The 26,188-nt window shown below is 37.7% G+C and overlaps 2 protein-coding genes across 6 annotated transcripts in view; both read left to right on the top strand.

Moving 5' to 3' along the window:
• The window catches only part of DESI2 (desumoylating isopeptidase 2), a 41,639-nt gene extending 18,758 nt beyond the window's left edge, over positions 1–22,881 (top strand). For 2 of the 5 annotated variants that reach the window (XM_082341849.1, XM_082341848.1), the window contains 4 exons: positions 8,653–8,725; positions 11,338–11,431; positions 12,980–13,121; positions 19,364–22,881. In XM_082341849.1, coding sequence (XP_082197975.1) covers positions 8,659–8,725; positions 11,338–11,431; positions 12,980–13,121; positions 19,364–19,597 — 537 coding nt within the window. In that variant the 5' untranslated portion in view covers positions 8,653–8,658 and the 3' untranslated portion in view covers positions 19,598–22,881. Of the gene's footprint in view, positions 1–4,965; positions 5,102–8,652; positions 8,726–11,337; positions 11,432–12,979; positions 13,122–13,647; positions 17,098–19,363 lie in introns of those variants that run through there. The other 3 variants (XM_082341850.1, XM_082341852.1, XM_082341851.1) reach the window with 3 other exon arrangements.
• The window catches only part of CATSPERE (catsper channel auxiliary subunit epsilon), a 422,009-nt gene that overhangs the window by 297,924 nt on the left and 97,897 nt on the right, over positions 1–26,188 (top strand). The window lies entirely within an intron of this gene.

Raw genomic sequence — 26,188 nt, 5'->3', positions numbered from 1 at the left:
GGGAGTTTGGGATTGACATGTACACGCTGCTATGTTTAAAATAGATAACCAACAAGGACCTACTGTATAGCACAGGGAACGCTGCTCAATATTCTGTAATAACCTAAATGGGAAAAGAATTTGAAAAAGAATAGATGCATGTATATGTACAACTGAATCACTTTGCTGTACACTTGAAACTAACACAATATTGTTAAGCAACTATACTCCAATATAAAATAAAAAAATTTTTAAACTAAAAATAATAAAATAAACAAAACTGCTGTACCATTTTAAAATCCCATCATTGGTGTATGAGGATTCCAGTTCCTCTGCATCCTTGTCAACACTTGTTATATCTGTCTTTTTGAATTTAGTCATCTGAGTGGGTGTGAAATGCATCTAATGGTAGTTTTTATTTGTCTGTCTTCTTTAGAGAAACACCTATTTAGATCCTTTGCCCATTTTTTAATTGGGTTATTTGTGGTGTTCTTGATTTCTAAGAGTTCTTTATATATTCTGGATATACATCCCTTATCAAATTTCTCCTAGTCTGTGGGTTGCTTTTTCACTTTACTTATGGTGTCTTTTGAATCACGAAAGGTTTTAATTTTTATGAAGTCCAATTTATTTTTTTCTTTTGTTGCTTGTATATTTGGTGTCACAACTAAGAAACCATTGCCTAATTTAAGATCATGAAGATATACTTCTGTTTTCTTCTAAGAGTTTTATAGTTTTAGCTTTTACATTTAGGTCTTTGATTCATTTCGAGTTAATCTTTGTATATGGTGTGAGGTAGGAGTCCCACTTCATTTAGTTGCATGTGAATGTCCAGTTGTCACAGTCCCATTTCTTGAAAATACTGTTTATTTCCCCCTTTGAATTGTCTTGGCACCCTTGTTGAAAATCAGTTGACCATAAATATAAGGGTTTCTTTCTGAACTGAATTCTGTTCCATTGGTCTGTATGTCTGTCTTTATGCCAGTTACACAGTGTGTTGATTACTGTAGCTCTGTACTAAGTTTTGAAATCAGGAAGTGTGAGTATTCCAACTTTTTCAAGATTGTCTTGGCTATTATGGGTCTCTTGAATTTCCAGCATTAGCTTGTCAATTTCTGCAGAAAAGGCAGCTGAGATTTGGATAAGGATAGCAATGAATCAGGTCAATTCAGAGAGTACTGCAATCCTAACAATATTAAGTTTTCTAATCTGTGAGCATGGAATGTCTTTCCATTTATTTAGGTCTTTAAATTCTTTCGGTGATGTTCATAGTTTTCACTTACAAAGTTATGCAGTTCTTTGTTAAATTTATCCCTAAATATTTTTTAATGCAACTGTAAAGAGAATTGTTTTCCTAATTTCATTTTTGTATTGTTTACTGCTAGTATATAGAATTACAGTTGATGTTTGTATATTAATCTTGTACCCAGCAACCTTACTGAACTTGTTTATTATTATTGGTTTTAGTATTTTTTTAGTGGATTACTTATGATTTCCTATATACAAGATCATGTCATTTGCAAATAGAGATAATTTTACTTCTTCTCCAATCTGAATGTCTTTTATTTCTTTTTCTTCTCTATTTACCTTGGCTAAAATCTCCAGTACAGTGTTTCATAGAAGTGGCAAGAGCAGATATCCTTGTTTTGTTCCTGATCTTAAAGGGAAAGCATTAAGTCTTTCACCATTAAGTATGATGTGAGCTGTGAGTTTTTCATAGATGCCCTTTATCAAGTTGGGGAAGTTTCCTTATATTCCTAGTTTGTTGAGTGTTTTGATCATGAAAAAGTGTTGTATTTTGTGGATTTTGTCCTTTACTCTAGTGCTATGGTATATTACATTAATTGATTTTGGGAGACGTTAAATCCATTTTGCATTCCTGGAATAAATACCATTTGGTCGTGGTGTATAATCCTTTTTATATGTTGCTGAATTCAATTTGCTGGTATTTTGTTGAGGATTTTTGAGTCGGTATTCATAAGAGATTGGTCTGTAGTTTCCTTATGATGTCTTTGTCTGGTTTTGGTGTCAAATTAATGCTGGCCTCATAGAATGATTTGGGAAGAGTCCCTTTTTCTTCTTTTGAGCAGTTTTTGAAGAATTAGTATTCTTGTTTAAATATTTGGTAGAATTCACCAAAATCATCTGGTTGTAGGCTTTTCTTTGAGGGTAGTTTTAAAATTGCTAATTCATTCTCTTTTCTTTCATTCCCATTCTGTAGATCTATTCAGATTTTCTATCTCTTCTTGATTCAGTTTTGGTACTTTGTGTCTTTCCAGGAATTTATCCATTTCATCTCATTTATCTAATCTGTTAGTATACAGTTGCTTATAGTATTCTTTATAATCATTTTGTTTCTGTTAGGTCAGTAGCGATATCTAGTAATAGATATCTAACTAGTAAATAGTTGCTTTAATCTAGAAAATAAATTAACTCTTAACATTTGGGGCTCTTTCTAAGGATAGAAGATACGAAGAACATGAAAAGCAAAGAACTATTGAGTCCCTCATTGTTATTGCTAACAGTGAATAAGCAACATCAGCGTTAATTCCTGCCTGGCACAGAATATTGAGACAGAGTATTTAGGAAACAAATAATGTTAAGAGCGGGTAACTTCTGCTTTTTAATACTGTTCAAAGGAATATCTCTGGGTTAAGAAATCCTTTTCCTAGCAGCTTGCCGGCTGCCTAAACCTTGAGCAGAAACACTTTACCTGTTACCTGATTGCCCAACTTTCCATCTGAGAGTAGAGGTAACATTACCACTTGCAAAGCCTGTCAGGTATTCATTTTTCATTGCAGTGTCTCAGCAATTCTTTAGAAACCTTACATAGGTCAGATCTCATTATAGTAAACTCCAAAGGACTGACCAGATTTTTAGATGGTACATTTCTCTCTCATATTTAAGTTTCTCTCATTTTATAGAGTTTCCAGTTTATGAAATGTGTCAAAACATAACCTTTTATATGTAGAATGTAAAGTCTTGAATGCAGGGAAATTTCAGACTAAAGTATGTATATACGGACACACACACACACACACACACACACACACACACACACACACACACCCCCAGGCAACATACAGAAATTGGAAGAGATTTTTTTCAACTGTGCAGCAGCAGAGAATAAAAGATTTCTGAGTCCAGGGTCCCCACTCTGACAAGTACATTCCCATCCTAACCCTTTCTTAACTCTTTGGCTAAAAATAAGTGTGCAGATTTTTTTTAATCCATGAAAGACTTTAGATTCCCGTTATGGAAATTTATTATAAAAGCACTTTCAGAAGGCTGTTTACTGGTCAACAAAAGATAAATTGTTAAAATTAAGTGATACTAGGCATTAAATGGAAATAAATGTTCAATTTATTAGGAGTTTAAAACCTTTTGATTATTGCAGACAACAATTTTGTATCTGTCTCTTTTTTAAAATACTCTATATTTTGAAAGAGAAGTGCTCACACTGTAAAAAGAGAACAGGTAACTTTAAGTAGGAGCAGTCTGCATCCAGAACAAAAGCCTGTTGGTGTCATTGTTAAGGAAATCAGTTAGTAGATCAACTTAGTGGTTGTTAACAGTATAAGCAATGAGATTTCTCAATTGGAAGAGACAATTTAAGTCCTAAAAGTTGGCTGCCAAGGAAACCACTGACTGCAGTAGCCAAGATACAGAAGCAACCTAAATGTCCATCAATGGATGAATGGATAAAGAAGATGTGGTGTGTATGTATATATGTGTGTGTGTGTGTGTATATATACAATATATATATTGTATATATATATATATATATATATATATATACACACACACACACATTGGAATATTACTCAGCCATTAAAAAAAAAGAATGAAATCTTGCCATTTGCAGCAACGTAAATAGTTCTGGAGGGTATTATGCTAAGTGAAATAAGTCAGAGAAAAACAAATTCCATATGATTTCACTTATATGTAGAATCTGAAATAAAAAAACAAAAACAAATGAACAAACAAGACAGAACAGAAACATAGATAGTAGTTGCCATAGGAGGGTGGGGTGGGAAGATAGATGAAATAGGTGAAGGGGGATTAAGAGATACAGACTTCCAGCTATAAAATAATGAAGTCTTGGGGCTGTGATGTCCACATAGGGAATATAATCATTAAGATTGTAATGACTTGGTATGGTGATGGATGGTAGCTGGTCTTATTGTGGTGATTGTTTCATAACATATAAAAATATTGAATCACTGTGTTGTATACCTGAAGCTAATATAACATTCTATGTTAATTATAACTCAGTTTTTTAAAAAAGACTAGCAGAATTTTTATGCAGACTAGCATGATCAGCTTGTGGTATTTTCTACTCTCTTTCTGTAAAAGGCAGGGGAGAAAGGAGGAGGATAGCAGGAAACTTGGAAAGGCATCTTTTCTGTCGGAAGGAGACAAGGAGTAGATTGTTCTCTTTGGTTCCCCCTAACTTTTTATTTTGAAAATGTTTAAATCTTCAAAAAAAGTGAAAGAAGAGTACGTTTTATATACTCTTCACCTAGATTCACCAGTTTTTAACCATATTTGTTTTCTTTTACCCTCTTCTACACACACGCACACAGAAAATGTCACAACCATTATAACATTTCATTTCTAAATACTTCAACATGTATTTCCTAAGAAGACATTGTCTACTTAACCACGATACTATTTACCACACCCAAGAAGTTTTCAGTTGGTACAATAATTTATCTAATGAACAGTCCATATTAATATTTACCCCAATTCCCCCAATAATGTCTTTGGCTTTTTGTTCTTTTTTAAATCTAGGATCCAGTCAGGGCTCCTTCGTTGTTTATATTGATAGTTATCGTGTCCTTTTAATCTTCCTTAAAGAATAGCCGCCCTTCTTTTGACTTTAATGTCATTATTTTTAAAAAGACGAGGCTACTTTTCTTATAGGATATCCCACAATCCAGACTTATCTGATTTTTCCTTATGATTATATTCTGTTTAATATATTTGACAAGAAAACTAACAAAGGAAATGCTTTCTATTTCATCACATCAGGAGGCACATAACATCAGTTTGTCCAACTGTTGATGACACTCAGTTTAATCACTTGGATAAGATGATACCATAATTTTCCATTGCTAAGGTATCTTTTCTCCTTATAATTTAGGACAATGTGGGGTTGATACTTTAAGACCATGGGAACATTGTTCTCCAGCAACCTTCTCCCAGTGGTTTTAGCATCCATGATCCTTGCCTGCATCAGCTGGAGGTGCAAAACTATTTAATTCTGCCTTTACTTCATATTTATTAGGTGACTTTCCTCTGTAAAAAGAGCTTTCTCTCCTTTCACTTTTTGTTTTTCTGTTCTGTTTTGTTTGGGGGTTTTGGGGGGTTTTTTTGGTATTACTATGGACTCAGATTATTTGTTATTCAATATGCTGTAGTCCATTATTGTCGTTATTCTTTTTGATATTCAGATTTTCCCAGAGTTGACCAATGAAAGCACCATCAAACCAGCCTCTGTATCATTTTGCCATGTCTCCATTTTTCTTTTCCTTTTGTTCTCCTAACATATCCTAGAAATTACTCCCTATCAGTTTCTCGAGAGTATCCCCCTTCTTTTTATGGCTTTGTAATATTCCAAATATTGTTTATCATAGTTTATTCAACCACTACCTTATAGGTGCACATTTAAGTTGTTACCAGTATTTTGCTAATACAGATAATGCTGCTGCTTGTGTTTTATATATGTGCAGCCTATTCTTTTAAGATAGTATAAATGTTCAAATAAATTGAAACCTGTTAAGCTAAGAGAATATAGTATTTTACTTTAACATTTTTCTAATTATAAAAGTTGGTAATACACATAATTCATAAAATTCAGAAAACAATCCTGAAATGTATGGAGTTAAAAGTGAAAGTATTCCTTTACACACCTGTATTCCCACCCCTGGGCTATATCTGCTCCCCTCCCCCAAACTGTTAACAGTTTGATCTGTAATGCTTCAAACTTTCTTTTGTTGTAATTGGTCGTGGTTTTATTTTTCCATATTTAGCATGTAAACGTACACTCAGGGCCAATTTATTTAACTTACAAAAATGTGATCTTGCTACAGATAATGTATTATGACCTGGTGTTTTTACTTTATGTGTCTTAGATATCTTTTTATGCCCTTACGTATTGAGTTAACTCATTTATTTCAGTAGCTGTATGATAGTTCATAATATGGATTTACCATTGTTTATGTAGCCATTTTCCTATCGATATTTAGATTGTTTCCAGTTTTTCAGTGCTATAGACAGCTGCAGTTAGTACCCTGGAACACGTCTCTGCCTATGTTCAAGCATTTCTGTAGGCTAGATTCCAGGAGGTGGAATGGTTAATTAATTGTCATTGATCCACATTTCTGCAGTATCTTCCTGACATCCTCACCAACACTAAGTATTAGCAATATTTTGCATATTTGCCAATCCAATGAATAAAAAAAAAAAACAAAACAGTAGGGAATTCCCTGGTGTTCCAGTGGTTAAGACTCCGCACGCACTCTCACTGCCTAGGGCCTGGGTTCAATCCCTGGTCAGGGGACTAAGATCCCGCAAGCTGAGTGGCCAAAAAAAATGAATGGTAACTTATTGTTTTAATTAGCATTTTTCTGTTTACTAGGGAGATCTGTTTACTAGTCCATGTTTGTTAGCCACTGATTTCTTCTATGATTGCTCACTTTTGTCTGTGGGAGTTATTTTTTTTTAGTGGAGTTTTTGTATATAGTATCCCTTGCTGTCTGAACTTTTGCTTTCCAAATTCTGGAATTAAATAGATTTGGATAAATGTTTGAGAAATCCCTTACTATATGTACCCTCACTACTGTCCATCCAAAATCAAATTGATTCAGCTAAAAAGGTGTCACTCACCTTCCTAACTTACCATCTAAATTCAGACTGTCCAAAATCAGGAATCAAATAGGATGAGATAGAGAGGAAGACTTGTATTCTCATACTAATCTTAGTGTTAACAACTTTTTTCTCCCTGTGTATTGTTTATCTTTTGTTCTTGTTTGTGTAGTTTTACACAATAAAAAGTCATAAATGTTTATGTTAAATATCTGTTGTTTTCCTCTATACTAGGTTTTGCTTTACTTAGGTTGGCTTTTCCCATCTAAGATTTTTTTTTCTTTATTTTTAAAACTTATTACAGAATACTGAGCAGAGTTCCCTGTGCTATACAGTAGGTCCTTGTTGGTTATCTCTTTTAAATATAGCAGTGTATACATGTCAGTCCCAAACTCCCAGTCTGTCCTTTCCCCTTGGGAACCATAAGTTCATTCTCTTAAGTCTGTGAGTCTGTTTCTGTTTTGTAGATAAGTTCATTTTAAGATTTTTTTAATCTATTTTATTTTCTTCTATACGATTATTTTTAGAGACACTGAAATTTTTAGGTGTGTGAAATATATTTTTATGCATAGTCAATTTTATCAACACATTTATAATAACTTATTCTTTATTGTTAATTTTAAATACTACCTTTTTCATATACCAGATTCTTATGTATACAAGGATGTTCCTGCAACAGTACCATACTGTTTTAATGATTATTTTGATATCTAGATGAGGCAGTCCCTTATTCTTTTTTAAATGTTTCTTGTTTATTATTGTTTAATTTTTCTTCCAGTAACATTTTAGGGGGAAAAATCTCCCATATCATTTATGCTTCCTCCAGCAGTGTATGAGAATGTGCATTTTCCCAGGTCTGGGAGAAACTGGCTGGGAGTCTGAAGCCAAGGTTAAGACTTGAATAAACCTAGAAAAATTAAAATCAAATCATCTACCCTCTAACCTGGGAGAAATCAAATAGGTTTGTAACACTGTTAAGTGTTACCTAAGTGTTTGTTTAGCGTTAACTCCTTTACCTTCTAGGTGTAACCCTCTCCCCTCCACACTAACCTCTTTCACAGTCATCTCACAGAATTTCACATCACATTACTTGTGTACATCCACTTCCCTCTACCTGGCATTTCTTCTCATTCCCCACCACCTCCCCCCAGCAACCTCACTTTACCCTCCATATTTTCTGTGTGGGGAAATCTCATTTGTTCCTAAAAACTCAGTTCAGATATTGCCTTTTCTGGGAAGTTTTTCTTCATGCCAACAGTAAGAAGATTGTTCTAATCTTTGTACCTCATATTATTTATTCCTAATATTATCATTATCAAACTTTGAGCTGAATCAGGGCATATATGCCAAATGCTTTTGAAAAAGAATAAAATATCCCTGTCTTCAGGGAGCATACCAGAGAATGAAAGGGAACACTTAAGATAGAAGAAAAATAGGTACGAACACAGATATTATATGTGATTCTTTAAAAAGTCACTAACAGGAGAGCTTTTATATCACTTTTTTCCCCAACCTAACCAGGTTTAGATATTATGGCTTATGTGCTAAGCCTTAGATAAGGTGCTTATACACAAACTGAGACTTTCATTTGAATTCCATATGGGATGTGGCATAAGCAGAGGCACAGAGTTAGGACTGAATGCGTCATTATCATGGGAGTTTCAGACCTGTAAGGAAAATACCAAGAAACGGGATTAGAAAGGCCTAAATATTCAGTAAAAGGTTTGGAAAGTAGTAGCCTCCTATAACGTGGATTTGAATTATAAATGAACAAATATTCTGAATCTTTTTTTTTTTCTTTAGTATTGGATGAACGAATACACCTCATCCATCGGAATTGGAGTTTTTCATTCAGGAATTGAAGTGTATGGCAGAGGTACGTGTACACACACTCTAAATATACTTTCTGAAGATTTTTCTCATTTAAAGGAGTTGCAAAATCATGACTGTAGCTCTTCCTTTTTTTTTTTTTTTTTTTTAAAGTACTTCCATACTGTATTGTAAAAAGTAGAAGAAAATCTCCCCATATTTGTTTATACTGTATTTTGGAAAAATGCCCAAAGTGGAATGTATCTGGGGAGAAAGTACTCAAAGTACACAAGTGTACATTGATTTGGTTATCTTTTATTCTAGATACTATGTCTTAAAAAATATTTTCCTTTCGAGATTGTTATACTATGACAGTTTTGCTTTAATATGTATTGGCATTCCTAAGAAACTTTGCACTTTGAAAAATAGTGTGATAAAAATAATCATTTTGGTTGGAAAAGGGTGGTGCTAGAATGTCAAACTTGAAATACCAATTTCCTGAGGGAATTTCAGTAATAAATTTGTTTTTGTAGACCTACAAACGTATAGTTATAAAGTTTAAAAATATCGCTGAGCAAATCCTGCCTTTGATTACATCTAGCTTTTTGCTTAAGAATGATGGCCTTTGTCATTAACTTAGCCCTTTTTATTCTTTATTACCCTTCATTATGATAAACATAACTGGAGCCGCTCAAATCAAGCAGCTCTGTTTCAACAGCTTTTTCCTTTGTTCTAATTCTCTCTTGATACAAGATAATCTCCTGATCAAGTTGTAAGTAGAATGTTCTGCATAAGACAGATCACATTGCTGATTTCATCAAGATTGTAATAATATACTGGTTTGAATCATAAACTCACCGTATAGCAGAAATGCTTTTATTTGCTTCAGCTAGGAAGTCTTTGCTATAATATTACTGCAGTTTACTCCCAGTTACCCCTGAAGACTACATACCAACTTTAGCTAATACAAAGAAAAGGCTCATTTACTTAAATGTGTCAGTGTGGTGTTTTACTGTCCCTTTTTTATATGCTAAATTAACTGCTTCTAGGTGCAGTGTACCATATTAAATGTTGGCTATAAAGATCTGCCATATAAGCTCCATTTTACCTGAACGACTGCATCTACCAGATAATCCCAAAAAGCAGTGAGGTTTGTGCTGAAAGTTCCAGTGGTTGGAGTATTGATACGGGTGAAATCGTAGTCTGTGGGTTTGCTCCCTGTTTGATTTGGCTTTTGCCAAAGTTGCATGTATATTCCCTTTTAACTGAATTTGTATGGTGTGTTACAGTTGGTTTTTTTTAAGTGCCATCGAATTTTGGACCACATGACCACGCTGCTCTGAGGTAGATTAGAGCATGAGACATTTTCTCCATTTTTCAGATGAAGAAACTAAAGCTCAAACCTGCTGAAAGTCATACTGCTAATTAACAGAACTAGGACTTGAACCCAAGTATTCTTATATACTAGTCCATTATCCTTTTATCTGCCTAATCATTGCTCCCATTCATATAATGACTTAGGAATAATTAGAAACATGGCTCAAAACAGCAAAGCCAGGGCCAAATACATTCCTAAAAGTGAATTATTGCTTCTTGAATAGAAGAATAAGTAGGTCTACAACTTTCCTTACTATAATTGAGAAAGTTGAAAATCGAAATACGATCTTTCCATGTCTAACCTTATCTACAGTGTTTTATAAAATTCTATCATTAAATTTTTAATGTATGTTTTAGAATTAAATGCTAAATACTTTCTTATTCTACATTATTGCTTTTTTTTTCTGAAAGGTCTGAATCGAAAGTAAATGTATTGTAGAATTGCCTTTTTCTTTCCCATGCTTTGTTCTGACCTTATAAGATTATATTTAATAAATTTTAAGTGACAAGATTAATTTAAGCATTTGTTTGGAATTCTTTAAGTAAGTCTACTAAGATTTGCCACTTAAATATCGGAGTATCTCGTACCAGAATTGTAGCCAGAAATTTTATTTCCTTCCTGATTTGAAACCATTCTCCATTTTTGTTCTGAATGAGAGTTTGTATCTGATGAGGCTGGATGTACATTCACTGTAGTACAAGTAGCTCTCTCCTAGCTTAAAGATGTGCTGTGGAAAGTGTGTGTGTCTTTATGTGTGCGTGGGTGTGTATGTTAATTTTGCAGCTTATCTTTTCTTGAATGAGGGGAATTGAATTCAGTTTTTCTGGTTTGCTAATGTTTTTTCACTCTTACTCAAAGATAAACCAAGAGTCTTCATCCCAGGAACCATGAAAACTCATTGTTATTAGACAGTTTTTCCAGTAAAGTCCAGGTTTGAAATTTGATCACTTTAATTCAGAAAGTGGCAAAACACAGAACTGACCACCTACATACTTTGGCGTGATAGGTAAACACAGGGACTTTTTTCACCTTTGAGTGTTAGTCAGTCTCCTCTAGCCAATATAAAGTAAATATAGAAGTCAGGATTACCTTTGAGCGTCTTTTGTTATTAGAGTTTCAAGTCCTTTATGTCAACTGTTCTATACAAGTAATAGGTAAATAAGATGTTTGTGAAAGCATTACTAAATTGAAAAATATTTAGATGGTATCATTATTATCCTCATCATTTATTAAATCTAATTCAGCATACTGGTGAAGTTTTATGTGATAAATACTAAAAATCATGAGTTTTCTCTTTTCAGAATTTGCTTATGGTGGCCATCCTTACCCCTTTTCTGGAATATTTGAAATTTCCCCAGGAAATGCTTCTGAACTAGGAGAAACATTTAAATTTAAGTAAGTAGGGAGGATAATTTTTATTACACTGTCTTAGATGCCAAAGCTTGTTTTCAGGCATACAGAATTCATTCTGTAGATTAAAATCTAGGCACTTAAAATGTTTCTTTAATGTTGTTTTAGTTGTGGACACTTTAAAATCAAATCTAAATTGTTGTGTAAAGATAGTAATCAGCCAAATAAAGTGCCTGAAATAAGCAAGTCTGTTGCTCTTATTCAGGACCCACAAAAGTTACTATGTCTACTTTAAAAATGTTTTTACCTGGTATAAGATTCTGCTTTAGAAAACATTTCCTATATAATGACTACTTCCCCTCAGTCTCTTATTTGGGGGGAGATGGAGGAAAGTTTTATTGTGACCTACTTAACACTCTTAAAAATCTCTTCATTTTCCCAATGAAAGGGACACTGTTTACAAACTTGAAATAACTAAACTAAAATAATTTGAATAGATGAGCCAAGAAACTGTTGTTAAGGTACATGTATTATATGTGTTGATAAACCTACAGTGTATGGATCTGAGTGTACTGTGGAGCCTTACGTGTAGTGAACAGCACTGAAAACCTGAATGCTAATAATCAAATTTCCATTCCTTAATTGAGTTTTGTATTTAAAGTGATATTTAGAATCTTAGTTTCAAGGAACTTTAAAGAAACTTCTGGACCTGTAACAGTTAACTTGCCAAGTGACAAATAGTGAAATGAGGTTATAACATTGAAATTCAGTATAGGGCTATATCTTTTTATCACTACTGAGTTAATGATTCTCTTAACCTATAACTAATTTGAAATATTTACACACAGAAGTGCTATAATGCCAGCCTGAATCCATTCCTTAGGTCTCCCTTTGGTCAAAACTGCTAGATAAAAGGATTTTCTAAGTACTGTCAGCTTTCTTGGATGCCTAACTTGTATCTGACTAAAATTCTACTCTCTATTGAATAATGTCTATTGCATTTCCAAGGTAGTAGTTTGGGAGTGGTGGCGGGGTTGGTTGCTTTTTTGGTGTGGTGTACTGTTTTGGGGGGTTTTGGTTTTATAATGCTTTTTTAAAAATTAGTCATTTGACAGTTCATCTCACTGCAGCCCAGTGGCAGATAACTTAAAAGATTATTTCTAAGTGAGAATATGACCAGCCATTTGATGGTGAGTGTAATTAAGCAAGAATATTTGCAGCATGGATCTGGTTCTCTAATAATGTAACTGCTAATGTAATAGTAATAAAAATAACTGTGATATTATATTTTTAATATGACACTGTTTAATAAAGAAAATGACTTATTTTGCATTTGTATTATTTAGAAGTGGTATACTTAAGAGTTTATTGCTTTTAAAAAGTAGAAAATAAAATAATCGAAATTATTAAAATACCTCATTTACCTTTTAGTCTTCTTACAGTAACCCTGCTTTGTTACATCAGTCATAATATTCCTGGCAATAAGCATTTCTGGAAATGAGTCTTTAAGCATGCCTATAATACCTATAACTCACGCAGCTATATTCTTTTTCTTCTTTTTTTTTTTCTTTTTTTTTTTTTTTGTTCTTTAAGAGAAGCTGTTGTTTTAGGGAGCACCGACTTCCTAGAAGATGATATAGAAAAAATTGTAGAAGAATTGGGAAAAGAATACAAAGGCAACGCTTACCATTTGATGCATAAAAACTGCAATCACTTTTCTTCGGCTTTATCAGAGGTAGGTTAAATTTTATTCTAAAAGTTCTTCAAATAAATAACACTAGTATATTTACTGTCTCACTATATTTAATCAATTATTTTTTTTCTTATTATTTATGTTGTGTAATACATGGTATTTTATTTCTTTTATGTGAATATTTCTTTTATATGAGTGACCTTTCCAAAGTTGGTAACTTTAGAGTCAGCACAGTTTTAAACTGTAATTCTGCTCATGACTTTGCAGTGAGTAGAGTGAATACAATAACGGGTCTCTTATTCTAATTTGTTTCATCACAATCTTATATTTTCACTTAAAAATTAATGCCTAGGGGGTTGGGGAAGAAAAAAATAAAAATAATAAAAAATTTTAAAAATTAATGCTTAAGTGACTTCTGCTTCTTAGCCACTATGATTTCTCTTTTCCTAAATTTTAGTTGCCAACTTGAAATTTTTCTGGCTCTTACTTATTAATAAGTAATTCATTTCTCCTGTCTTGAAACTTTACTCTGCCAGTTTATCACACACGCACTTATTTGCCTTCCCAGTTCTTGAATGCCAAGCAGAAAACCAAAAGTAGATCCAAATTAAAGGACTTTAAAAAAGAAAATGACGGGAAGAAAGCAAAAGATTATAAAATAAGGTCTGGAGAATTAAATAGCACTTGAAACAGCTTCCCAGCTTTCTGACCCTTAGCAGATGGTTGCAGAAGCCACATCAGGTACCACAGAAATTGTGAAATGTGTAAAAGAGAAAATGAGCTGCTGCTTCAGTGACCTCCTCTGCAGAGCTGCTTAGCTACCTGGCCCTTTTCACTGCCCTCATGGCTTCCACAGCATAGGTTTCAGACAGGACTACAGCAGACTACTGCTGTGCTTCTCAAGTTATTTCTTGAGGACCGGCGGCATTAGCATCACATAGGAATTTGTAAGATACACATCATCTCTGCCCCACCATAGATGTACTGAATCAGAATCTTCATTTTCACATGATCCCAGATGATTCATAACAGTTGGAGAAGCACCCACTAGTCTAGTGGTTGCATTGATACCGCAGAGGTGACCAAGTTGATTTTCAAGGAAGAGAGAAGGTAGTTCTAAGCTTTCTTGACCCTAGACATTACATTTGTAGGAAATGCATTCAAAGATCCATAGAATGTTAAAATTAGCAAAGATTTTAGACAGCATCTAATCTAGTCTCCTCATTTTATAGACTAAGTAACAGGCCCTGATTGGGGAAATGACTTACCAAGATTGTGGAGAACCCAGATTAGACCCAGACTGCTTAGTTCAGTGCTTGTTATATTTTATCGTTACTTCCTCTGGTTCCAATTTATCCTCTCTCCCAAATAAATTATTAGCTTTATTGAGCATCTGTAACACCACCTCAGCCCTGGTATAACCCTAAAACCATATTGGAGTTGAGTGCCTGAAGAACAATTCTAGATGTCCCTGGAGCCGTCTTTTTAGGTCACAGTTTTCATGCTTTCACCCGTGTGAGTGCTGAATTGTTAAAGAAACTGAGACTCAGAAGTTAGGGGACTTAGCCTAGGCTAGCCAGCTTGTTAGTGACAACTGAGACTAGAATTCTGGATAGTGAAGGAGGTAAGGGACTATTTTTAGTAAACCCCAAATAATCAAGGCAAAAAAATTTAATGTTAGGCACTCTTAAAAAGTTATTAAATCTAATGTGCGTCTACATCTCTGACAACATAGTTTCTACATGTGTCGTATAACCAGTTGCAGATAGAAAACCATAGCTAATTATAAATGATTGTTGATATATGTACTCTGTTATTCAGAATTGTTCCAGAAATTCTAAGAAGCATCATAGTTATCATTTCAGATGCTTCTCTACAATAAGGATTAGCAAACCACTACAACCTGCACAACAATACCAGCCTACCACCTGTTTTTGTACAGCCTGCAAGCTAAAGATGGTTTTTACTTTTTTTTTAATTAATTAAATTATTTATTTATTTGTTTATTTATTTTTGGCTGCATTGGGTCTTCTTTGCTGCGTGCAGGCTTTCTCTAGTTGTGGTGAGCGGGGGCTACTTTTCGTTGCAGTGCGCAGTCTTCTCATTGCGGTGCCTTCTCTTGTTGCGGAGCACAGGCTCTAGGCGCGTGGGCTTCAGTAGTTGTGGCTCGCGGGCTCTAGAGCGCAGGCTCAGTAGTTGTGGTGCACGGGCTTAGTTGCTCCATGGCATGTGGGATCTTCCCGGACCAGGGCTCGAACCCGTGTCCCCTGCATTGGCAGGCGGATTCTCAACCACTACGCCACCAGGGAAGTCCCAATTTTTACATCTTTAAACCGTTGGGAAAAGGTCAAAAGAAGAATATATAGTTACATGTATAAATTATATGAAATTCACATTTCAGTATCCATTAAAATCTGACTGGAACACATCCGTACTCATTTTTTTAACCTATCATCTTTACTGCTTACAGGCTGCAGCAGCAGAGTTGAGTAATTGTATCAGAAACCAAATGGTCTGTGGAGCCTAAAATATTTACTGTTTGGCTCTTTATAGATAAGGTTTCCCAACCCCTACACTACAGGTCAGATGCATTCGAATCTGATTCAGATTGACTTAAACAATGAGGAAATATTTTATCTCACAAAACAAGAAGTCCAGGATAAGGTGGGCTCCATGTCAGTATGGTCAGTGTCTCAACTGTGTGTGTCATCAGTGGCCTAAGGTCTTTTTATCTCTCTGAGCTGCCATCCTTAGGGTGTTAGGTTGGCTCTGCCCTCAGGCTAGCTCCTTTTATGGTTTTCAGGTAGTTGCAACAATTTTAGGCACCATATCCTGATAGACCAACATCAAGAGAAAAAAGAAAGCTCTGTCTCTCCCATTACTTCTCTCAGAGAAACTGAGACTTTTTCCAGAACCTCCCACCCTTTCCAAAGCAGGTCATATTTCATGGCCAGAATTGGGTCGAATGCCATTTCTAAACCAGTCACTAGCAAGAAGAATGGCATTGCCGTTACTAAATGCCACTGGCCTGAATACCTTCTGTAAATTAATATTTTCAGTGGGAAATTCCAAACCTGAATAAAAGTAGAGTGAATAGTATAATGAGCCTGATATACATATCACTTAGCTTCAAAAGTTATCAACTCATGGCTAATTTTGTTTCATCTATAAATGCCCACTCCGAAATAACACTCTGATCCCTAGATTACTTTGAAACAAATCCCAGGTGTTATTTCATTTCAGTTGTACATAGTTTACTTTGTAGCTCCGAAGATAAAGATTTTTTTAACATAACTACAAATATTATCAACCTAAAAAAAATTAACATGCATTCCTTAATATAATGCAAATATACAATGTTGAAATTTTTCCAATTGTCATAATTTTTTAACAGTTTGTTTGAATCAGGATAAATAAAGGCCATACCCCCTAGTTACCGTGAGGTTCAGTCCACATAGGAAAGGTAGGATAGATGTCTTGATTCTTTTCCGTTACTTAACAGTCTTCAAAGAAAGAATTGGTTCCTGTGCTGTACAGAGAAAAACTAACATAGCAGAGGGCTTTACTGTTAGGAAAGCATATTGTCGGGAGAAGGCCAAGGGTGTGACTGGATAACCTTTTGCTGCTGCTGAAGAGATTAAACATGTGACTCGTGGATCCTCTCAACCATCTCAGTGGAAATCAGGAATAGAAATGGGATTTTCCAAGAAAGATCTGTAGAGGAACCTCTTATCTAATAGAGTGAGTCCCACAGGAGACTCAACATTTTTGAGGATGTTATATTAGCAGAAACACTGCCGGCTTGGACTGAAAGAGGACAAAATGAAAGATGACTGTTGGATTCCCAAATTTCACAGGCAGTAAACAGCCTGGCGAAAAAGGGTAGTTTCAAGGGCCCAGACGACAGAACTGAGGGCCACAGAGGATTAGTCCCAGGCCTTGAAACCTAATGGAGGTTGCCCAGTCAGATTTTGAAATTGCTTGGGGGGCTTCCCTGGTGGTGCAGTGGTTAAGAATCTGCTTGCCAATGCAGGGGACACGGGTTCCATCCCTGGTCCGGGAAGATCCCACATGCCTCGGAGCACCTAAGCCCGTGTGCCACGACTACTGAGCCTGCGCTCTAGAGCCCGTGCTCCGCAACAAGAGAAGCCACCGCAGTGAGAAGCCCGCACAACGCAAGGAAGAGTAGCCCCCGCTCGCTGCAACTAGAGAAAGCCCGCGCACAGCAACGAAGACCCAGTGCAGCCAAAAATAAATAATAAAATAAATTTATAAAGGGAAATTGCTTGGGGCTGATGATTCCTTTCTTCCTTCCATGTTCTCCCTTTTAGAATGGGAATGTCTATAACTTACTCTGTTCCTGTCCACCGTTATATTTGGGAGGCATCCTACACATACTTTACTTTGTTTTTTTAACTTCACATTATATCATGGAGTTTATTCTGTAACAGTATATAGAGATAGTCCTCATTTCTTTTCACAGCTAAATGGTCCTCCTTGTTTGTGCCAAAATGTATTCAGTCAGTTTCCTATTAATGACATTTGGGTTATTTTTAGCCTACAAAAAAGTGCTGTAATGAATAACTCTGTGCATACCTTTTTTCATATTTTTGCCAGTGTGTCTCTGGAATAAATTCCTAGAAAGAGGGATTACCAAAGTGAAGCTTAAATGCAAAAGTAACTTTGTTATATGAATCAAATATTTTTTGACCACTACCTACAGTAAGAAATATATTTTACATCATGATCCAGATATGTACACATAACTAAAACAAGTGTCACAATTACCCTAGTATCTACAGTCTATTTCATTTTAAGAATTCAAGTTACAATGCCAAAGCTACTAAAGGATCTTGACTCAAAGTTTAAAAGACATTGGCTTGATCACGGATCTGCACACTTTTTCTGAAAGAGCCATATAGTAACTATTTTAGGCCTGTGGACTATTCCTGGACTCCACTCTGCCATGGTAGCCCAAGAGCTGTAGGCCATAAAAAAAATGAAGGGGCATGGCTGTGTTGCAATAAAATTTTACCTATAAAAACAGGTGGCTTTAGTTTACAGACCTGTTTTAGGTTAATCAAGCCACCTGCAGGTATTGGGATGAAGTCAGCTTCCTATGAAGCACATTGATATATGGAGGAAGGTAGATTACTGAATAAAATCAGGATTTAGGAAGGAGAATGAAGAAAACAGCTGCTGGATAGTCAACAATGGCTTATTACATTAACCTAACTATTCCTAGTCACCACTCTGTGGTAACCTTCAAATATACATATATCCCCAATTATGTCTTGGGTGTAAAATATAATGTAATACTTGTTTGCCTGTGTTTTTTAGAATAGACGGATAGGAATGGTATAATGTCATTGCTCAGCTTTCCCCCAGATCTAATTCATTCACATTCTTCAGGTATTTTTAAGTACTGTCTACCTCTCTGTGCTTCCAGGCCGGGTAATCAAAAATGATCAAAACATGCCACCTTCCCTCCATTGAGACCACCGCCTAGCCCTGTAGTTAAGACAGAGACATAGTATTTAAATGTAGCCCTTAAGGCATAGGGCTAAACCTTTAGGGAGAAAAGTTACATTGCTTGATTACAGGTGCCAGCTTATTTACATTTTAGCTAATTTTTGGATGTAAGATACTTTGAAACCAACTAAGCTAAAATAGATGGTACTTCCAGATCATAATTATAATGATTATAATCTTTGACATGATTGGAGGCAAAAACACCACAGGGACAGTAAAGCATGGATTAGTTAAGCCTGGTTTTGACTGCAGAAGGGAAGGAGGATAAATAAAGAGTAAAGTTAGTGTATTATAAAAGACCTAGTTCTTATTATTTGCAGTTGGGAAGAGAGGGGGCTTACAAGTCCTGAGAACAGGATAAGGGTGAGAACTGCCTGGAGCTTCTGTTACTTGAATAATATCTTGTATTAACAAGTCTTCTGTGTGTTCAAAATACTTTTACATGCTTCTCAAAGCAGTTACAAAGACCAAAGAAAGAAAGGAGCCAGATGGAATTAGCTTGATTTTATAGATGTAAAAAGTAAGCAGCTTAACAAAGTTCTTCAGAAGGGAAGGGATGGAGCTGACAGTAGGGGGACCCCAGGCTTCCAAGTTAGGGAGCTGCTTGTCATCAAAGGCCGGAAGTAACAGCACCAAAGGCTAACGTGCAGTGGCCTTTTTGTATATCCGCAACCCTCCCCGACCTTCCACTCCTTGGCAGCTGAGCAGATAACCCTAACCTCTCACCTAATACTGCACTCTTTCTCCTGTAGATTCTTTGTGGGAAAGAGATTCCTCGCTGGATCAATCGGCTTGCCTACTTCAGCTCCTGTATACCCTTTCTCCAGAGTTGCCTCCCGAAGGAGTGGCTCACTCCCGCAGCCCTGCAGTCTAGCGTCAGCCAGGAGCTCCAGGACGAACTGGAGGAAGCGGAGGATGCTGCAGCCTCCGCCTCCATGGGCAGCACTGCCGCAGGCTCCAGGCCCGGGCGCCACACTAAACTGTAAATGTCTCCAGAGTCGCACCTTCAGAACTGTCTCTGGTAGTTGAATATCACTAGAGAAGAGTAAAAGAGTAAACGTCCTTTGGATATTTTGTATGCAAAGATGGCTCTCCCCCAAATCCCAGTTTTTCAGCTCAGGATTATATTTGTAATCAAAAAAAAAAATCACTTGGCGCAGGAGGGAGAACTTTGTATGAAGCTTCCCTCTGTCTTTTTTACCCACTTGTAAATTTGGATTTACTTCTGTTTTATATAAGCTCTGTTAAGTTATGTTTACAGTATTTTGTATCGCTGTTTACAAATCTTGCATGGACTCCTGCCACCATGAAAGAAGAAAATCTTCATGTCTTCAAAAATGAGGCAGGTAATCTTTGTACACTTCTGACAATTGCCCGAGCTTCGGCATAAATAATAGGCACACGAGAAGGTACTTACACAATTATAGTCACCATCACCTGCTTAAGAATTACCTTTGAGGCTTGTGTTTGTTTTTGTTACCGTGTTGGTACCAGGATGCACAGAGGTGAAGGAGCACACACAGCCCTGAGGGCTTGGGACCTCGATCTGTGTGAGAGGTGCCCGAGCCTGGGCGCTCAGCACTCCCTCCACTCCGAGTGGTACAGCTCCTGAGGTTTCCACCGAACGGTGGCTCTCATCCCAAATATCCGTCCACCTCCACGGGGTGGTATACTCTCGTGTCAGTCTGGCTTTGATGCCTCTGATTCTGTAAGTAAGATGTTTCTCGTTAAAGGTATTCTTACTAGTAACAAGTGTTTTTGCACATGTGTTTGGGGCTTCATTTTTATTTTAATATATATTGATATCCTCCCTGCACAGGATTTTGTTTGTGGGGCAGGAATATCCTAAGTGGTAGCCTTCAGAGTAGCAGTGTGAGTTGACATTCAACTGCTTTTAACTATTCAGGCTACCTTTTATACTACACCTTGAAAACTAGAGTCTAAAGTAACACTCTCCAAAAAGGTAATACTTTGATATTTTAAACATTTTATGTACCATACCAGAAAGAGTATGTTGGAGTTTGTTAGTTTGTTATGGGAGTAGTTTCACCTCATAATAGAGAGCTTAGTCTCATTACCTCTTGTTTGAAAACTCATGTTTATGTGTCTTATTCATCTTTTTCTGTTCTCTCAAATGTATGTCTCTTACATAACCTACTCGAAGAATGAAATTGTCACCACAGATAAGTCCTCATTAGCAAGGAATCTGTCTGCTCAAGTCTACTCCCAGTTTGACCCTTGGATGTAAGAGCCAAGTCATTACATGTCAAATTCAATTTTTCTGCCTTAAGAATGAATGTTCTACATAAAATATTGGATGCAGTGTATAAATTATCCAAGGCAGTGACTTCAGCTTTATATATATATCGTTAGTTTTTAAATCATCTACTTTTATTTAAACTTCTAGATTGGATTGTTTGCTATTGCTCTTTGTAAGGATACATATCTTTCAGTACACTACATTTTTAACTTTTCCATAAGCTGATTTTGAGTCATTTTATCAAATTAAGCACACCCTGTTCATAGGGAAAATAAACCTTGGGTTTGACCTGAGGAAAATGAAGCCACTTAACCTAATTTATGCTTTTGACTGTTCTGTTGCTGGAGAGGAAAGCTTTTACAAATTATTCTCAGTTCTTTAGGGGGGGGCAGAGCACTTGTTTTAAGAGATGTGACAGGAATCTATGATCTTTATGAAAAGTTGACGTGATTCAGGTCTAAAAATGAGATTTAGAATAAAATGCGCAGACTCTGACAGTGAATCAGTTCACTCAAAGAAGAGTCCTGTCACTAAAACCCAGGTTAGTGAAAAATGTTTGATGCCGCTCGCTTGGGATTTTTGTTTTTAATAATGTGGTGGATTCCAGTTTTTTCTAATCCATTCAAATAGACATGAGTTTAAATCTGTGCTACAGACACACATGAAGGAGTGGCCATTATTTAGGCACTTCTTGGCGAGTAGCCAGGAGCCTTCCACCTTTGCTTATCCAGAATCCAGCACTTCAGCACACAAATGATTTTATTGTTATTTTGTTGTATTGACTTTAATCTGCAGCATTTGGAGTTTAAAAATAGTGTTAAGGTCCTAGTAAAAATAAATAATGGCCTGAGGCCAATTATCATAGAACCACCAGATAAAATTCTGGACGTGAGATTGCTTGCAGTCTAATGGTACTTGAGGTTGAGAAATAAAGAAATGTCTTTACTTTAGAAAATCTCATTTAAGTCAGTTTGTCCACTACAGTTCAAAATTGAGGATGAATTCAGTTAACTAGCATTTCACCAGCTTTCCCTTGCCCTTGGAGGAAAAGAATCTTGTTCTCAACCTGACCTCTGTTAAGAAAAATCCTGTGTAAAAAATCCGGTCATTAAGATACATGTGATATGATGGCATCAGATATTCTCTTCGCAGTTGTAACCAAGCGAAACACATTTCTCATTGTGGGTTGGACAGTAATATAGTGTTAAGAGGGTCAGAAGCTGCTGGTTTCTACTGTTTGTTTTCAGTGCCCTTGGGTTTTGTTTTTTCTTTCTTTCAACCCTAAGAAAGGGGCATCAGCTTTTGGAAAGTGTGGCCTGTTGAATGGTAGAAGGCAGTGAGTGATAACAGCAGTAAAGAGAGCCTCCACTTGATGCCTGAAATCCAGCCCACTATTGTTCTGACCCACAGCAATAGTGCAAGTTACCTTCACCAGCATTTGTACATAGCAGGGAATTCTGGTTTTCACCAATTGATAGCATTGTGTGTATGAGGAGATTCAACCCTACAGACAGCTGTGGGACTCTATATCCATGGCTTCTTTCCATCACAAAACGGGTAGAAACTCATTCACTGCTTCAGGGTTCTAATCTGTGTGTCTTCTAATGGGTCCATTTCTATAAGATATTCTGTAATTTTGATACATGTTGTATTTTCTTTCAGTGACTAAGTTTAAAAGGCTTGGGTTTTGTCCAGCAAGCTGGCCATACTGCCATTGTACCCCTTTCCTTCAGTATGGTTTAGAGTGCAGCTCAGTCATTAGACTTTCATTGTCTCCTCAGTCAATACACATCTTCTCTGTTTGAAAGGTGTTACAGCTGTTCAAGAATCTTCATGAACCTGAGGATAATTTCTTGTGAAGTTGAATGCAAATGTACTGTCATTCATAGTGTTTATATAAAAAAAAAAATACCAGGAATCTTCACTTTTGCTACCTTGATATAGCATTGGGCTATCATGTTAATAACATTGAAATACATCAATTTATTAAAAAAATACTTTTATAAGAAATGTTTTCTAGTGCTTTTTGACCTCCAGGAGACTGCAAATGTTATATATTTGTGTTGGGGAGGGGTACTTTTGTTTGATAGTTTTTATTTTTATACAGTTTTAAAGGTTACACTCCCATTTACAGTTATTACAGAATATTGGCTTTATTCCCTGTGTTGTATAATACGTCCCTGTAGTCTGTCTTACGCCCAATAGGGAGATTATTTTTGAAACCCAAGAATCCCATCTGCTCTGCAGAAACATAGTCCGCCCTTCTCCAGCATACATTTCTCTTGTATTTGCACGTACATTTATTCTCATGTATTCCCCTCGAGCTCAGGTCCACGGGCCAAGTCCTTAACTGTCAGCATAACCACACCTGCTCCCAGGCAGCGGTGCCAGCCCCAGCTTCTGGGGGATGGAGACAAGGCTGGGAAGGGAGAACATGCCCTCTTCTCTCCGCCAGGATCGCAGGGAAGAGACCTGCAGGGGAATTGCCCCCGCTGCTCGTGCACACACTCTCCCCATCTAGAAGCATCGAGCGAGCAGGAGCCTGGGTGACTGTGCACCTCGTTTTCTACAAACCTATGCTGCTTTGCACCTCCAACCTGACCCTTCCCCCATCTCCATTGGCCTTTTGGTACCTAGCCAAGTAATACTTGGCCTCCACAAACTCAAAAGACCTCTCTTGGATTAAGTATTATTAAAAAATTATGGAGGTCATTTGTGGTCTGTCAATGCCTGTCCACTCTCTGCTAAGTAGGAATGGTCTACAACTCATTTGTTCTCAAGGACAGGAGCCAAAGGGGAATTTTCCCCCCAGTCTAAATAGGTTTTTGATAGACTATAGCAAGTTGATCACCAACTCAAATCTGGTAAAGCAACTGGTTTTACCTGTAGAAAGGATACCAAATATACTGAGGGACAATGGTTTTTTCTTTCCCATTATAATCTGCTCCTGAAGTTCTTATCACCCAGATACGGACCTTGTTCTAAGTGTGCAGAAGTCCACGTGCTAATAAAGATGAGTGGCTCCATGCTTTGCATTCCAAGAGGTAGATTAGAGGCAGGCAGCTACTTATTTCCTTATGGATTCTAAACCCAGAGAACTGCTGAGCCCTCTCAAGCTTGTCCCTTTGATCCTTTCCCCAAAAGGAAAATCCTGCCAAAGAGGATCATACCTTGTTCCTACACTGGGAAGCGTGAAGAGTCCATCTTGTCAAGGCCAAGGGAAAAGCTAAGGTTAAGCGAGGCCTCCTCTCAACCCCAGCTCGGTGAGGGAGGCCTTCATTTCCAAAGGCTAGATGGGCGCCCCTGTGCCCTGCAGCCCTGCCCTCACTGGGAGGGCTTCGTGGACCCAATCAAGAATGTACCGCCCCCGGGCTGTTGAGGAGGGGCGTAGAGCCATCTACATTGATCTCCCTGACCCCGGGACCCCTTCACTCAGAAATAATTGCCTGGTTCTACGAAACACTCGTGGCCTTAGTGGGCCTCAGGGGAGCCATTGACCGCCAGGCTGTTTCCTTCACACCCCTAACTCCCGGTGATTAGTGGGATTTAGTGCCTGGGCAACCTTCAGGTGCTTCTGAAGCTGCAGCCCCGCAGAGGAAGCCACAGGCCTCACCAGGCTGTCCTTACAGCCTTGCAGGCAGGTGGACTCAGGGGCAAAGTTAGCAAAGTCACTAAGCCAGACTCCACAGAGGGACGGTGGGAGGCCTGCTCTATGCACTCCACACTGGAAAAGGAATATGTACTGGGCAGGGCAGTGAAAAAACTAGACAAGGAAAAGCCATTCGGTCCGCCTAGGACCCTTAGTCTTGGTGGCCAGTGATTATCCACCCAAATAGGGACTGGGATTTTCCGATTACAAAACTGAAAAAAAGAAAAGCTAAGGGGAGCCAGGGCAGACAGCTTGGCCCTAATCAAAGATAGAAGAAGACTCGTGTGCCTTCCTCTCCCACTGGCGGCAATGAGTGGGCACGGCAGAGCTGCCCTCGCAGGCAGCTGACACACCACAGAAGGCCAGTATGCCCACGAATACGAAAAGGTGTCACGTTGAGTCTGGAAAGGCAGTCGGTTTTGTGGACAAGACAAAGGGGAAAGAGAAGTCCTCCCGCAGTGCCCCTGCTGTGTGCTCCTTGGGCTATTCATTTGATTATCACAACAGCCTATGATGTTATTCCTGCTTTACACCAAAGGAGTTGAGTGGTTAGTAGCCCAAGAACGCACAGACAGCATAAGGAAAATCCGTAATTGAACCTAGCCAGTTGCAAGGCTTCTACTCTTTCCACTCAAGTACACTGCTTTTCTGCAGTGGAGAACCCGGGTCCAGTCCAGACCCACCGAGTCAGAATCAGCATATTAACAAGACCTCCAGGCAATTCACATGTACATTAAGGGTTGAGAAGCACTGCTCTAGCCCACAGGACTCAATTCTGTGTGGCTCCAGCCTACTCTGCCCACAGAAATCAGAATTTCCTGGATGAGGTGACTTGACTCTGTCAGGCAGCCTGGACTCATGAACGTCTGAAGGACCTGGTAGCTGAATCTTCTCCAAACTTCAATAGAGGTGTGGTAGGATTTTCCGAATTTTTCCTGGGTTTGACTGAATCCATATAAATTATTCAAGGAGTACTCTCATAAATGTGAAAGATAAACTTGAACCCTCTGGAGTTACTTCAAAGAATGGTTACCTAGAAGCCCCTGATCCGTGCACTAAGGATTCTGGACCATAGTTTGAACTGATTATCCATCTTCCTGCGAGAGACCACCAAGGCTACAGCCATCACGCGGCCAGCCCTGATGTTTTACTTTAGATCACCAGAAGTATCCGTGCCCGGGTCCTCTTCCCCAGCTACTCTGGGCACGCTCTCATTTGGCCAGCCCTCCTCCTCATCCTTACTGGCCCACCTTCCAATGTACCCTCTGGAACTCCCCGTCTGTGACAGGAAAATGCCCAATAGCCTCCACTTTTTCAAATGCTTCTTGACCTCTCTTGAAACCCAGCTCTCCCCTGTGGTGCTCTCTCCCTCGGGGTATGTGCCCTCGGTCTCCCATTCCTCTTTGCTTCCAAATCTCCGGCTCCACTGAAACCCTGCTACCAAGTTCTACCAGCTGCTCCCTCGTGGCTCTCTTCTGCTCTCCCTCTCCTCCTCTGTCTCCCTCTCCACCTTCTTCCTGTCATCAGTGACTCTGCATTCATGCAGGTGACCCATCCGATACCCTAGCCCAGTGTTTCGCAGCTGGGGCTCTATTGCCATCAGGGTAGGACAATCCTTTGTGCTAGACGGTCCTGCCCATTACAAGACATGTGGCATCTCTACACTCT

This window comes from Balaenoptera borealis (genome assembly GCF_965194805.1).
Source record: "Balaenoptera borealis genome assembly, chromosome: 1".
NCBI classification, from domain to species: domain Eukaryota; kingdom Metazoa; phylum Chordata; class Mammalia; order Artiodactyla; family Balaenopteridae; genus Balaenoptera; species Balaenoptera borealis.
The sequence above is the reverse complement of the archived record's forward strand: the minus strand, read 5'-3'. Positions and strand labels throughout refer to the sequence as shown.